Genomic DNA, 14,716 nt, shown 5'->3' with positions numbered 1-14,716 from the left:
GTGAGGAATTACATGTTTTAGCTAATGGGTGTATCATTTATTAGCACCCAAACACATTAGTGGAGTGTTAAACTGCATGTTTTCCCCTAGGGATGCTGTTCCAGGCAGGGAAAATGGTTTTTGCACTCATTTAGTCAGGCATGAAAGACCTGTGTGTGTGTGTGTGTGTGTGTGTGTGTGTGTGTGTGTGTGTGTGTGTGTGTGTGTGTGTGTGTGTGTGTGTGTGTGTGTGTGTGTGTGTGTGTGTGTTAATGTGTGCGCACGCTCATTAATCCCTTTCCAATTGGCCATGACATGTTCATTAGCCTGCTGCCCGTATGTATTGTTAACACTAAACCTCAGCCATAGCTACAGTATGTATGTAAGTTGGTGTCTGTGTGAGTTCTTAGTAAGCGCAAATCCAGAGAGAGGACGCCTTTCGTTCAGATACGCAGAGTCGAGGCAGGAATAAGTTTGGAATAAAGAAATTTGTAAATGAACTGATGAAATTGCAACTAAAGTCATTACACATTAGATGACTCACCAAAGCAGACACGCACAGACACATGCACATCATCAGCCTCCAACTTTGAAATACCGCAGTCACATCAATGCAGAGCTATCAATCTGGTTTTATCTCATTTATTTTATCTTTTTTTCTTGTTTGTTAAGCCTGCAGCAGAATAAACAGGTTTGTTTTTATGAAGGCACATAGCGTGAAGTGGTTTAGTATTAGTACATTTGATTGTTGCTGTCTCGCCTTTTCTCTCTTATTTTGTCATAGATCATTGCTTCTGATTACAAGAACTCATTAACACCTGCTTTGTTTATTTATTTGACCAAAGTTTGATTTGAGAAAATAAACATTAAAAACAACACAATTTGCGTTTTTGACAGGCAGCTTATGAGCTTCCCCGATGCCCAGTCAGGGTGATTCCCAGTCCGGTTCATCTATCAGACTCTTTATTCCCTGTTGCCTCTCTGTGCTGCTGTAATCTTGCCTAGTTGATGCATTGGTCCTTCAAACGTCTCTAGTCTCAGTGGGATGCTGCTGCTGCTGTGGCGTTATTCCCTGCTGACCAGCTCTCCACTGGAAAAACAAAACTCTTATCTTACTGCTGTGTGCTGCATTGTGTTCGTCTGAGACTGCTGCTGGCGTACTAGTACAGTATCTGTGCCCCTCTGTGTAATATCTATGTTATGTAGCCTCAAATGAAGTACTCAGTCTTTCATTGGCTGATACTGAACTGACAGGGAAAACATGTTTTGCTGGAGGTTTGTTTTTCCCACACGGGAACAATCGCACCAGAGCAAAGTGCAGTCCAGTATGGTGCTGCTGTATTATGCTGGAATGTTCCTTTAATTGAGACTCCTGTAAATGTATGTATGTATGTAAAAGACATCCCAAATTTTGCTTTCCGTCTTACTTCTATTTCCTCTCCCTCTCGCCCCCTTTGGATTCTTATATTTACATAAATCATCCTTCAATTCCACCTTCCTCAACATCTTTCTGTTCTGAAAATACGTTCCTCTTCCTGTCATTTCTTTCTTCTGTTTTTGTTCCTTCCTTTTTCTTTAATGCTGCCATTTTTCTTTCTCTTTTCAGTTTCACCTTTTCATCTCTTGCTGTTCAATCCTCTCTACAGTTTTCATGCTCTTTTCTTGTTCAGCCTATTTCCCTGCTTTTGTTTAGCTTTGGTTTTCATCTCGCTTTAGTTCAGTCGATCTGAAGATGCTTCAAAGCCCAATTTGAGTGCACCATGCATAGAAAAAAGTGTTCTCCTTTGCTTTTATTTCCCTTCATATCCTTTCCCTCTCTTTCTCTTTTGGTGTTCAGTGTTTGTGCCTTGAGTCTCACACGGCACAGTAAAGGTCTTATGAAGGTTGTTCTGTCATGTGTCGCTCTCTCAGTATTTCAGGATGTTATTTTCCCTTTATGGTTCACTGTATTAATTCACTTTGCCTACATCCTCTGAGTTGGGCACACACACTCCCAGACAAACAGACACACACACACACACACACACACACACACACACACACACACACACACACACACACACACACACATACACACATAAACCTACCAGCAGGGTTTTGACTGCCTGAGCTGTTTGTGAAGCATAGCAGCAGGTTGTTGAGAGCTGCAAATGCCTCATTATGTAAGATGTGTTTACCAGATGCCAGTCTACACTTTCAATTGTCCTCACTTTCTTGCTCTCCCTCTCTTACTCTTGCTTTTTTTGCTTGCCATTTCACTTTTTCTTATTTACCTCTGTCCCTGAAATTTTTTTCCCACCCTTGCATCAGTGTTACACATTACATAAATCATGTTAACATCTGTGTGTTTTATTACATCACAACATGTTCATATATCAGAATTATTGAGTCTGAAACTTTGAGTCATGTACAGAGGTGCAGACACACACAAAAACAATAATTATAATTAATAGTAAATTTGTGGCTTATGTATTAGCCCTGCAAAAACAATATCAAAGTGTAGATCTGTAACCAGTGTATTTTGCTTCCCCCTGCATTTCATCTAGCCCAAGCAACGCACCTCTTTGTCCTCGTCCCTGGATGTCCAGAGGCCCGTCAACCACAGCTGTGAGCCCAGTGAAGTGAGCTCATCCCTGGGTTACGCCAGCTTCAGCACCAGCCCTCCTGCCAGCCCTCCACTCAGCCCCAACCAGGAAGATTCAGCAGGTTCAAACGACGACTGTCAGCTCACTGGTAAGACTCCAAAACTACACAGCAGAGTGGGTGCTCAGTTAGAAACTCTCTCCTGACATCTGACTTTCCTGTGGAGAAGAATCAGCAGAAAAACAAATCTCCTGATATTACACTATGAAGACTCTCTATGTCTGAGAGAAAATTGAAATATTGAAAACTGGCAGAATTTCAAAAAGCCTAAATTTAAACTTTTACTTAAAAATGAATAGTCATCAAATCAGTAAACTTGTGGCTGATTATTTTTATGTTTATGATATGATTTATCACTCTCAACAGGATGGCATCTGAGTACATGCTTTACATCTCTGGAATATGGCCTCACATGTCAAACATACAAGCTGCTCTTAGAAACTTTTCAAAGTTAAATTGGGCTAATGAACGCTTACAGAAACACTGTCAGAGGATTTGAGAAACTCTAGCTCAGCACCACGAAGCTACAAACAATTTATAATGTAGTGATTTTTGTCAGAACTGTCTCTGATGATCTATTTTCAGTTATGGCATCAATAATTCACAAAGCACACATTTATTCTAGAAGTCGATTTATAGAATGTCTGGCTTTGTGGTGCGTTAAGATCTTTCTCTCATTTTTATGGACTGTTGTTACTTCACTCAGTCTTTTTCTGTTCCCTTTTCTGTGTTGAGGCCTCCTCTTGAATTCTGTCTTTGTTGTTGTAGTGTTGGTGTCTTTTAAACTTTTCAGTCAGAGATCCAAATGAAACTTTAATCCTCTTGCCTTGGGTCCCATTAAATTGAAACAATATTTCTTGTCTTTTCTTACTGGAGACCAGAGCCAAGAGGCAAACGCCTCAGAGGTTAACAACAGATCTTAGGAAGAACAGCTAGACTCAGACAAGAGCTGCAACATTTCTCTCCAGGAGGAAACTAAGATGTGATTCTGAACATAGAGATATTGATAAAATATTTATTATGCAATGTTAATTAAAAAAGTCTACACATGCTACATCTATATGGATGCTCATTTTACAATTTGTATCTCAAATCTAAGCTTTTAACTTTCTATTAACTTCCTATTTCAGCTGTATCTCTCTGTCAGAATTGTACATATTTTTTACAAAAAGCTGAAAAAAGTATGTAAGACAAAAAAATGGATAAATGTATGATGAGTTGGGAATTAAGTTGAACCTTTCTGGCAGGTGGTTGACTCTAGTAAATTATATTTGTCAGGCCATATGTCTGCACTTTACTGATGATACCTTAAGTCTCTATTTCAATGTATTTAGGTGTCAAGTTGTTGTTACAACACATTACACTATCAAAATACCATAAATAAACATTTAGACAGTTTAGAAGTTTTTACTTTGCTCTCTTTAGTCTAATACACTACCTTATGAAACTCGGCTCTTTACACAAGGGCTTGATCTTTATATACACAGTTAAGTTCAGAAATGTCTTCAACTCGTTAATGAACTCTTGAAGTGCTGTTTTAATGTAACAGAAACACAATGAGGATTTGAGAAACTCACTGTGTAATTAGCTGCAAGTCTATTTAGTCATGAAATCTTACCAAACATTGAATGTAGCACAGAATCAGGGTTAAGCACTGTACAGTGTTGGATGTCTTACAGTCTCTGAGAGAGAGTGTCATCAGCCGGTGGCAGTACCTCACTGGCACCTCCATTAGAGCCAGGGACAGTCAGCCGTGACACACCGATGTCTTTGGTAATAAAGTGAAAGCTGTCTAAAGGTAAAAATAAGGTATGTCACAGAGCAGTGAAGCCATTTGTGGTGAAAGGGCTACATCTTTTCGAACCATGGTTCTCATGTGAAACAGTTTATACTTTAGTTGCAGTCATTATATTGAAATACATTCATTTCACTGATAACTGGGACCTGTCCTTGACAAAAACATTGTTTTAGAAAGTGGTTATTTATAAATACCAATTGCAGTTGCCCCTAGGATTTTGACTTGAATTGGGACATATCAAAAGTTTTTTTAAGGTGAAAACCTTCACAACTTGTATATTAATCCCAACTTTATTTGACTAGAAACTTAGATGAAAAAACAAGGTCTTTCAGGGAATATCTCTGCTAGTGTAGATGTCTTAAAAACTTGGCTCCAAGACATCAATAGAAGATGCTCTGTTCGTCTTATCTGGAGTGTCTTTTCATGTCAGACTACATAAAACACGGTTTAATTTGATGACACCGTCCTGCTGAGTTTAAAAGTTTATCCTCCAAAAGGAATTTTCCATGCAATAAATAACATATATTCTCATAAGGATCTCATGGTGAGAAGACTTTCACATTTCAGTGCTTATTTTTTAAAGGGACAGCAAAACTACCATTTTATTATGTCATGAGCCAAATAATCTCTTTTTGCTCTTTTTGATGGAAACATCTTTCGTTATGATTTAGTAATGACCTTTCTACATTATAACCTGGTAAATAAATGTATATTTTTTTAACACTACAGGAAGTAAACAGTGTCCCCAGGCCTCACTGTGGGAGCCACGGATTTACTGCTGAGTTTACTCCAGGCCTTTGTTTCCTTTGTGTCACTTCCTAGTCACTCACTTCTCACTGTGTGTCCCCATAGTGATAATATTCCTTGTTGTCATGGTGAAGTGGCAGGCTTGGTGGTACTTAGATGTGGTTGTGTCTACTTCCTTCTCTCACCTGCGTTTCAGTCCAACTGTCCCTAGCACCCGCTGCTATGAGACACCGACAGTAGAGACAACACAGGGGAAGCCGACCAGGCAGGAGGGTTTTTCTCTCTCTCTCTCTGTCTGTGTGTGTGTTTCATCCAGGAGTAGTTCAGAGGCCCACCTAGACTTTGATCTCTGTGGTACCTCAAACTAAAAACACACTGATTAGCAACCCACAGCTGCATGCTCCCATATATGCAGAGACATAAAACTGAATGAGACATCTTCATCTATTTTTCTCACTGAAGCCTAGCTGTGATATTTGTGTAACAAGAGAGTGTTATTTCCCTCTTGAGGCTACATAATGAGTCTTGAGCCTGACACTGATGTCTGACTGATGTCTTGTGAAGACAAAGACCAAGGAACAATTATTGATCTGTGTGGAAAACCACTTGTTTTTGCTTTGAACAAATTAGCTTCATTTCTATTTATATATACACAGAGCAGACAATCTGTGGAGTTCAGAATAGATACTTAATGGATACTTGAGAATCCACATAGAGGAAGTTAATGCTTTAATAGTTCTTGCTTTAATATTTACTTTTATGTTATTGATGTGGGTATTCATGACTGACTAATTTTGAGCTTCAAGTTCGTCAGTCCTGCAGCGCACTGTTGATTATGCAGTAAGTTAATCATTAATAAAAATATTATTAAATGCTATTTGTTGAGCTGCGATCAGTACCTGTCTTTCTGTCTTTTTCTGTCTCTCCATTCCTGTCCTCACCTGAGGCTCCAGCACCAGAAATAGATTGGCACCCATTTATTTTTCCTATTAAATTTCCTCTATTTTTTACTCCTCACTCTTCTGCTTTTCCGCTCATCCCTCCTGCTCTCTCTACTTATTAGCTTTATAAGGCCCATGGTGGAGTTGCCATGGTAACAAGTGGCTTACAGAGAGAGAGAGAGATGGAGAATGAGAGAAAGAGAGTGTGTGTATATATATGTGGGTACAGAAAAGAAAGAGTCACAGAATTCAAAGGATGCCAGTGAAAAAGAGAGTGGGTGAGACAGAGAATGAGAGAGGGGGGGAGGAATTTAGAGAATGAAATGTGAGATTTCAGGGGGTTGAATTGAGAAATGAGGACAAGAAAGTAAAGGGAACACTTTTTTTTTTTTTTTTTTTGCTTGCTCACCATAAAAGGCCTTTCCTTCCTTCCTTCCTTTCCACATCTTCTTACTTCGCAGAAGAGCCTTTACAATTCTGAAATGTTCTTTGACACCAACCGAACATTTATACAATGAATCTCTGGACCTGCAGTAAAGTATGCAGGTATGAGCCACCTGCGTGGGCTGTGGGATACAAAGGAGGGCTATTTATAACCTGATCCATCACTGGTGCTGGTCGATGCTACGGAACTACATTTACGTAATGTTGGACATGGCTACAGAATACATTCCCTCAGTGCCCTCAGTCCAGAGTGCCAAGTGCAATGCAGTGTTATGCAAAAGCACTGCAACTGTCGTTGCAGTTATTCTCCATGAATTATGCAGTGGCCCCTGCGACTAGTCAGTAACAAACAGGCACAAATCTGCAGGTCTGATTATTCATACGGAAGCTGTTTAATTGTTGAAACACTTCACAGATTCTTATCCACCTCATAATGTAAATACAAGCACAGTATTTGCTTATAATTTACAAATATTATATTACATTGTTTGTCAACCTACATTTTATTCTGTTTGTCTGATATGGCAATTGATCGTTGTAACCTTTAAACTGCAGTAAATTATTTTTATTTTAACAATGGGTCATTATTGCTTTGTTTTTATGACTCACCTTTACTGTTTTTGTTTGTTTTCATGACTCTCATCAGCATGTGTGCTTCCACTGCTTTCTCGGCACTAATCAGCAGACAGACACAGTTGGCGGGAGGCTGGTGAACATCAGTAAAATATTAGCAGCTAAACAATCAGAAATTTCCCTCAGGAGTTAAAACAGCTAAATGATAGTCTGTAATGGACTTTTATTCATCAGGTGGCCAGGAACACAACTTTAAAAGAATACTAATGTCGCTTCATGTCTGTTGAATGTGCAAACTAGCCATTGTTTGCCAACACATTCAAGTCTGACCTAGGACAACAGTCTATTACTGATGTGCATACCGCAGGTAAATCCGCCAGGAAGTTGTCTACTCTGCGCTTCAGGTTTCTTACAAGCCTACACTGTGACATACAGAGCACTTTACAGACTGACTCTTATTAATAAAAGAGTTCTGTCAGACAGTTTTGAGAAACAGCTGCTGCTAAACTTCATACTTTCTTCATAATGCAAATGGTCACAGAGGGGCTGAGTAATCAATGAGCTCCAACAGTTAATGAGCCATAAATGGCTAAATGATCTACTGCTCTGTGTGCGAGTGCAGCACTGGCTCTGTTTACTTGGAAGAGTTAAGGTCATTAGACCACTGTTGCTTAATTCACTCCTTCACTTTGTTTTCATATATCACACACAGATATCACACACACTTGTACCTCGACATCGACTCACAACACCAAGCATACTTTTATGCACATTATGCACAGTGGGTCTGTTACCCTGCTGTGCTTGATCATTAACTCATACTCCAAGTCAACAGTGCCTTTGTTTGCAGCATTAATTTGATCCAAGAGAAATGCATATACTGTATACCCTCATTCGCACACACACCCACACAGTCTCTAATGGTTTTTCTTGATTTTTTCCAGCCAGTTGACACCTCAAGTCTATCACATTTAAAGCCATTTCCTTTTTGTGTGTTCAAGCCAGAATAACATGAAGCTTACTATACTGAATTATAATTATAGCTTAACAGAAATGAGCATGTACAAATGATGCAGCTTTCCCTGTTTCCCCTCATTTTGCATTGAAGCAGAAAATCAGTTGTGCTTTCTGTAGACTTGCTCTCCACTCATAAAAAATGACATGAATTTTCCCTGCTGTTTCCTAACTAGGTTGAACGTGTGCCCTCTGTCATGTAGCAGGAGGCAGATGTGATGAAATTACAGCTCTCCTCTAATTTTTCACTCTGTGGTGAAAAGGTAGAGGGGAATCAGTCAAGGATAAAACCTGTTATGTCAGATTTGATAGGTAGGAGGAGGGGAAAGATAGAAAACATTTAGTCATTTTGATATGTGTGCAGTTTTCTTTGTTATTTTATACTGGACATGCGCACTTACATTGCACACCTGTCCAGCCTAATGCAATCTGATGCAAAGCAGTGTAATATAACCCATCTTTGGGAACCTTATAATCAGTCTTTGTTGACAGAGAAGTGCTAATTCAATTAGGTACATTTTTTTGAACCTGTAGTCAGCAGTGTTGTATATTCAGATGTTTTTAATAACGTGTTCTCGTCGTGTATGTAAAAATTACCACAGAGTTAGATCAACAACTCTCTAAAACACTGTGTGTGTGTGTGTGTGTGTGTGTGTGTGTGTGTGTGTGTGTGTGTGTGTGTGTGTGTGTGTGTGTGTGTGTGTGTGTGTGTGTGTGTGTCTATGTGTGTGTGTTCACAGTCTTGCACCTTGACAGTTTTTGTATTGAAGAGACCTCTTTAAATTGTACTGGCGTCAGAGTTGTAGCTCTAATTAACGACACAATTTTATTAATGAAAGAGGTGGTTCTGATCACATTTTCTGAGTGTTTGTTTTCATTTACAGTTTACCTCAGGCAGTTGTGCTAACAATAGGTGTTTTGTGTTTGATGGAGACACACCGGCCGGACACGATGCTAGTTTGCTTGACGCTTCACTTTGGTCAAGAAATATGTGAAAGACTCATGTTGGATTGACATTTAATACAGGCGTTGCTGTCCCCACAGGATGAAGTGGTAACTCTGTCTTGGTCCTCTGACTTTTTATTAAGTGCCATCATCAGGTCAAGTAACCTAGTGAAATTCTCACCGGCATAGTCACACTAGCATTTCTGCTACTGTGGCCACAGACACTTGTTTCTGTGTTTACAGAATGCACTTATGGTGTTTTTATTAATCTTTTGTGCTTCCGTCCATTCTTTTAAGCAATAAGCATCTTGAAAATGTATGCACATCGAAATTGGCAAAATGCATAAAAATTCTTAGGACTCGTTCTTTCAAGGCAAGATAGCCATAAGCCTAACAACCTCTTCTCTTGCTCTAGTTCACCTTCTTTTTTATCTTTGCTTAAATTTCCATCCTCTTTCTCCTTTGTGGTTTGGCATTGTATAAAAGAACCTGGGGTGATGGTGAGTCATGTTTGGAAGCTCTGAACACAAAAGAGGCTCATACAGACACCAAGACTCGATTTGAAATAACAAAACAGAGAGTCAAGTCAAGAAGCTTTATTGTCATTCCAACCACATATAGCTGAAGCAGTACATAGTGAAATGAGACAACGTTTCTCCAGAACCATGGTGCTACATAAAACGGCAACAAGACAAACATGGGGCTGAGGACTGCTAAGTTGTCCTAGCAAAACACATAAAGTGCATCCTGTGCAACCTAGTGCAAACAGTGCAAGAACACAAAGAAAAAGTGCAGACAGACGTCAGAAGACAGTGCAAAAACAGAACACAAAACACAAAACAGCAGCGACCAGTAGCGGAAATGAATACAATTTACAACTGAAGGATGGAAACATGTCGAATCTAGCGAGTGTGTGTGCTCAGTTCAGTTTGTTGTGTGTGTGTTGAGGAGCCTGATGGCTTGGGGGAAGAAACTGTTCAAAAGTCTGGTTGTGAGGGCCCGAATGCTCCGGAACCTCTTCCCTGATGGCAGAAGTGTGAAGATTGGGTGTGAGGGGTGGGTGGGGTCGTCCACAATGCAGGTAGCCTTGTGGATGCAGCGTGTTGTGTAAATGTCCGTGATGGAGGGGAGAGAGACTCCAATGATCTTTTCAGCTGTCCTCACTATCCGTTGTAGGGCCTTGCGATCCGAAACGGTGCAGTTCCCAAACCAGGCAGTGATGCAGCCGCTCAGGATGCTCTCAATGGTTCCCCTGTAAAATGTAGTCAAAATGGGGGGCGGCAGATGGGCTTTCCTCAGCTTCCTCAGGAAGTAGAGACGCTGCTGGGCCTTTTTGCTGATGGAGCGGGTGTTGAGTGACCAGGTGAGGTTCTCCTCCAGATGGACACCAAGAAATTTGGTGCTCTTGACGATCTCCACTGACGCTCCATCGATGTTCAGTGGAGAGTGGTCACTCTTTGCTCTTCTAAAGTCAACAACCATCTCTTTAGTTTTCCCAACGTTCAGAGACAGGTTGTTGGCCTTGCACCAGGCTGAGAGCTGATGTACCTCCTCTCTGTACGCTGACTCGTCGTTCTTGCTGATGAGACCCACCACAGTCGTGTCATCAGCGAACTTGATGATCTGATTCGAGCTGTGCATCGCTACACAGTCGTGAGTCAGCAAAGTGAACAGCAGTGGACTGAGCACACAGCCCTGTGGGGCCCCAGTGCTCAGCATGGTGGTGCTGGAGATGCTGTTCCCGATCCGGACTGACTGGGGTCTCCCAGTCAGGAAGTCCAGGATCCAGTTGCAGAGGGAGGTGGTCAGACCCAGTCGGCTCAGCTTCCCAATCAGCTGCTGGGGAATGATGGTGTTGAATGCTGAGCTGAAGTCTATGAACAGCATTCGAACATATGAGTCTTTGTTGTCCAGATGGCTGAGAGCCAGGTGGAGAGTAGTGGTGATGGCATCGTCCGTGGAACGGTTTGGACGATACGCAAACTGCAGCGGGTCCAGTGAGGGTGGAAGCTGGGACTTGATGTGCCTCATGACCAGCCTCTCGAAGCACTTCATGATGATGGGTGTGAGTGCAACATAATTCAGGGAGATGAAAAGAGAGACTCTACCTGCTCTTGATGGCAGTAAAGAAAATATACAGTATAACCTGATCAGATAAAATAAAGTGCCGCTTTATAAGTTGTGTTTGCAGTGGAATTGTTGTCATGTATCCTATATAACTGGTAAAATACATTTAGTGCAAAAAACAAATGGCATTCTGTGTTTACTACACAGGAAAAACCAAACAATTCTACAGGAAACCAGAAATTTAATAAATGCATTCAGTTGTATTTAGATGTTCTATGGCTTTAGATAACAATGTTCTTTGATCATGACCAATAAAATATTTAATTCTCCGTGCAATTACATAAACACGTAGTATATTTCATTCATTGGCTGATTCCTGAAGAAAAACCTCATTTAACCTTGTTTAGAAAAATGTAAGGGGGCACAACTGGACTGTGAGCACAGTTTCTTTTATAGTTATCCTTTTTTTTTGTCTTCTTATGTGACTAGAAATGACAGAAAAGATAAAGTGGATTTGTGTACATCAATTAAGCATTACTTTTTATATTTTATATACTGTACATTAGACTGACAGTTATTGGGCTGAGCCAATGCTGAGATACTACTACTGCTACAAACACAAGCATGCAAAACATGTTTCCAATGCACAGAAACACATACACACTGTTAATCAGTGGTGGCTTCATATGATATTTAACTCTCTTCCTCTATTTCTCTCGCACACAAATTAAATTTCAATGACTCTAGTGAGTGACTCTGTCATCACTCTTGACTTCAAGAGAATTGCAAATGATCGAGCGAGTAGCCGTGACAATATATTCTGTGTACATGAATCAGGAATGAAAGTGTGAATTCAATATCTGGAGACTGGTCCCTCCCCTCCTAAAGGCTTTGTTTAGATATGTACACACAGGCTATCAGACAGGAAGTAATGCTCCCAGCAGGGAGTCCTACCTTTCTGTTGGCCTCCCACTGAGGGAGTGAAGATTGACCTGCACCTGTTACATCCTATTTTCACAGAAGGACACGCACGGGCAGCATGTTAGCATAACAGCAGCAGCAGCTGCTGCTCTCGTGCTCTGTTTCTGTTCAGGTATAGTATTGAATTGTTGGTCATCTGCGATTTGAGAGAAACCAATACACAACAGCTGTGGTTACGCACACAAAACTAAAAAACAGAATTAGAATAACACAGAAATTCCCTTTGGTTCCCACAATCCTGATATAGACTTTCAGATGAAGATTGGAAAATTGGAAAAACCCAGCATTAAAGTAACTTAGGCAAGTGTAAAGGACACACAGCAGATTTAGGGATTATATGTATTTCTCTCTGTAATATTCATTAATTACATTTACGTTGCATTTCTTAGTTGAATTGCTTATATGAATCACCCCATGAATCGAATTGAATCAACATTGCACAGTACACTTTTATGTCTCAGCAAGCATTGGATCGCTGGCTTAGAAAATAGATTGTATCATGATGAAACTTGTAATATACACCCCCAATACTGTATCATTTCGACTTGTGTTTGTTAGCCTAGCACTAACCTAGCATTAGTTTAGTGCCTGGGGCTCAGGGAGCTGGTAATGATTTATCCAGACCTGTGGTGCTTGGGTATAGGGCTCAGTCTTTAATCTCAGGGATGACTGACATCTCAGATATTACTCTGTAGTTTTTAATAACAGTCAGTACGGTGCCACAAGAGATGAACAGAGCGCTATCACGTCTTTAGATCATGGAACACACAAACACATACTGAGACAATTATCCCAGTGTGTGAGATTGTGTGTGTAGTTTCTATGGTGGTTGTGTGTCTGTCTACAAGTAATGTACATGATCATGCTTTATTTTACAAATTTTTGTTTGTTGAACAATCGTTCGTTTATTAGTGCTTGTTGGTTTCAGTAATTTAATGGAAATTAAAATATTTTTTTTGGCCTTCAGTCTCAGGCTTTAATATGATAAATCTAATCTCACTCCCATATCTCAATTTTCTTCTCCCTCCCATTTTTACATATAACCTCCAGCTCATATGCACATTTTTCCCCCTCCCCTCCTCTTCATTCAATCGTTCTTTCTGTCATTGGCTTATTTTTCTTTCCACTTTCATGAGGCCTCCTTCTTTTTCTGTCATGTGCCCAACAACCAGTGGCATTAAACACTGGTGCAACAAACATTTATTAACGAGAAATTAAATCTTAGTGTATACTTTTCTTCAAAAAACAAAGGTTTACTATACAAAATTTGTGAAAAGTGTTCTTCAAATCAACAACTTGATAATATAATAATATAATATAATAATACTTATTTTAATATTAATTAATTAATTTATTTTTTTAAGGCTCAAAGCTACTTTGTTAGGTTTAGGGAAAGTAGTTAGGTAGGTTAAAATAAATAGTTTAAGGTGAAGGAATAAAAATGTGATAAAGTTTGAAAACATGTTGGTGGGTAGGTTTTGTTAGTTCTCTTAATCTTGCTTATACTGTAAATGCATATAAAACACTCACAAAAAGTTAGAAAAGACACATGTTTACCACTGTGTTAGATCATCTTTCCTTTTAATTACACTTTTTAACCATTTGTAAACTGAGGATGCTGCAGTTTTGCAGTGGGAATATTTGGTCAATCTTTCTGGGTACAAAACTTCAGCTGGTCAACAGTCCGCGGTTGTCATTGTCTGATTCTCGTAATGCACCATACATCTGCTACGTCATACAGAACAGTGTTGCTTGAATATTTTATAAACTTTTCAAAAAAACAATGTGTTGTTGAGTGTGTTTAAGGCATCAAACTCCACATTTAGCTTAATAAAATACAATTAAGTAACAAAAATCTGTTTTCCTGCTGTCTACTTATTTAGATGTAATGCATATATTGTTTTCACTTGTAAATATTTCATTTCATTTTTCTTTAAGTGCTTTTATTTTGTAGGAGAGTATATAATGTAGTGTACTTACTTTAGTTACTTTTTCAGTTTAATGTTAGTATGTAATATGCAATTGGGATGGAGCTTGTGTGTCCTTCCATTGCTGGACCACTGTGACACCCCAGGAGTGATGGCCTTTATGTATTTCTTTTATTTTTTTTATAAATAGATATAGTGTGAAGGTACCTTAAATAAAAGCTTCATTTCAGATGTGTTTCTCTCCCACCCACTCTCTTCTGCTCTCTGTCTCACACTGATAAGTGGGTGGTGGATGTATGTAGACAGCTGAAGGTTTTGCCTCTCACAGTTTATCAACTTGAGGAAGTGATGACTTCACACATTATTCAGTATCAGTATTACTAATTAGCCAACATATCATTCAGTCCATCACTAATATAAATCAGTAAGTTTTTATTGAGTGACATTTTGTGCTAATAATGATAAAGAGATAGGAAAAAGATTAATCAATCCATTGAAAAGGTAAATGAATGCCTGTGACTAATATTGTGAATTATTCTTGTTGCACAATCACATACATACATTACAATGTTTGCCTTGACATGAATACAAGTTATCCTCATACCAGTCAGTTTTCTACAGTGAACTGCTGCATGTTGCAACCTGTGTTTATGTGT

At 39.4% G+C, this 14,716-nt stretch overlaps 1 protein-coding gene across 6 annotated transcripts in view; it reads left to right on the top strand.

Annotated features, from left to right (window-relative positions):
• anks1b (ankyrin repeat and sterile alpha motif domain containing 1B) overlaps positions 1–14,716 on the top strand; it is a 166,214-nt gene that overhangs the window by 96,784 nt on the left and 54,714 nt on the right. For all 6 annotated transcript variants that reach the window (XM_026362154.1, XM_026362157.1, XM_026362155.1 and 3 more), the window contains one exon: positions 2,526–2,712. In XM_026362154.1, the coding sequence (XP_026217939.1) occupies positions 2,526–2,712 (187 nt within the window). The remainder of the gene's footprint in view (positions 1–2,525; positions 2,713–14,716) is intronic.

This window comes from Anabas testudineus, chromosome 23 (assembly GCF_900324465.2).
Source record: "Anabas testudineus chromosome 23, fAnaTes1.2, whole genome shotgun sequence".
NCBI lineage: Eukaryota > Metazoa > Chordata > Actinopteri > Anabantiformes > Anabantidae > Anabas > Anabas testudineus.
The sequence above is the reverse complement of the archived record's forward strand: the minus strand, read 5'-3'. Positions and strand labels throughout refer to the sequence as shown.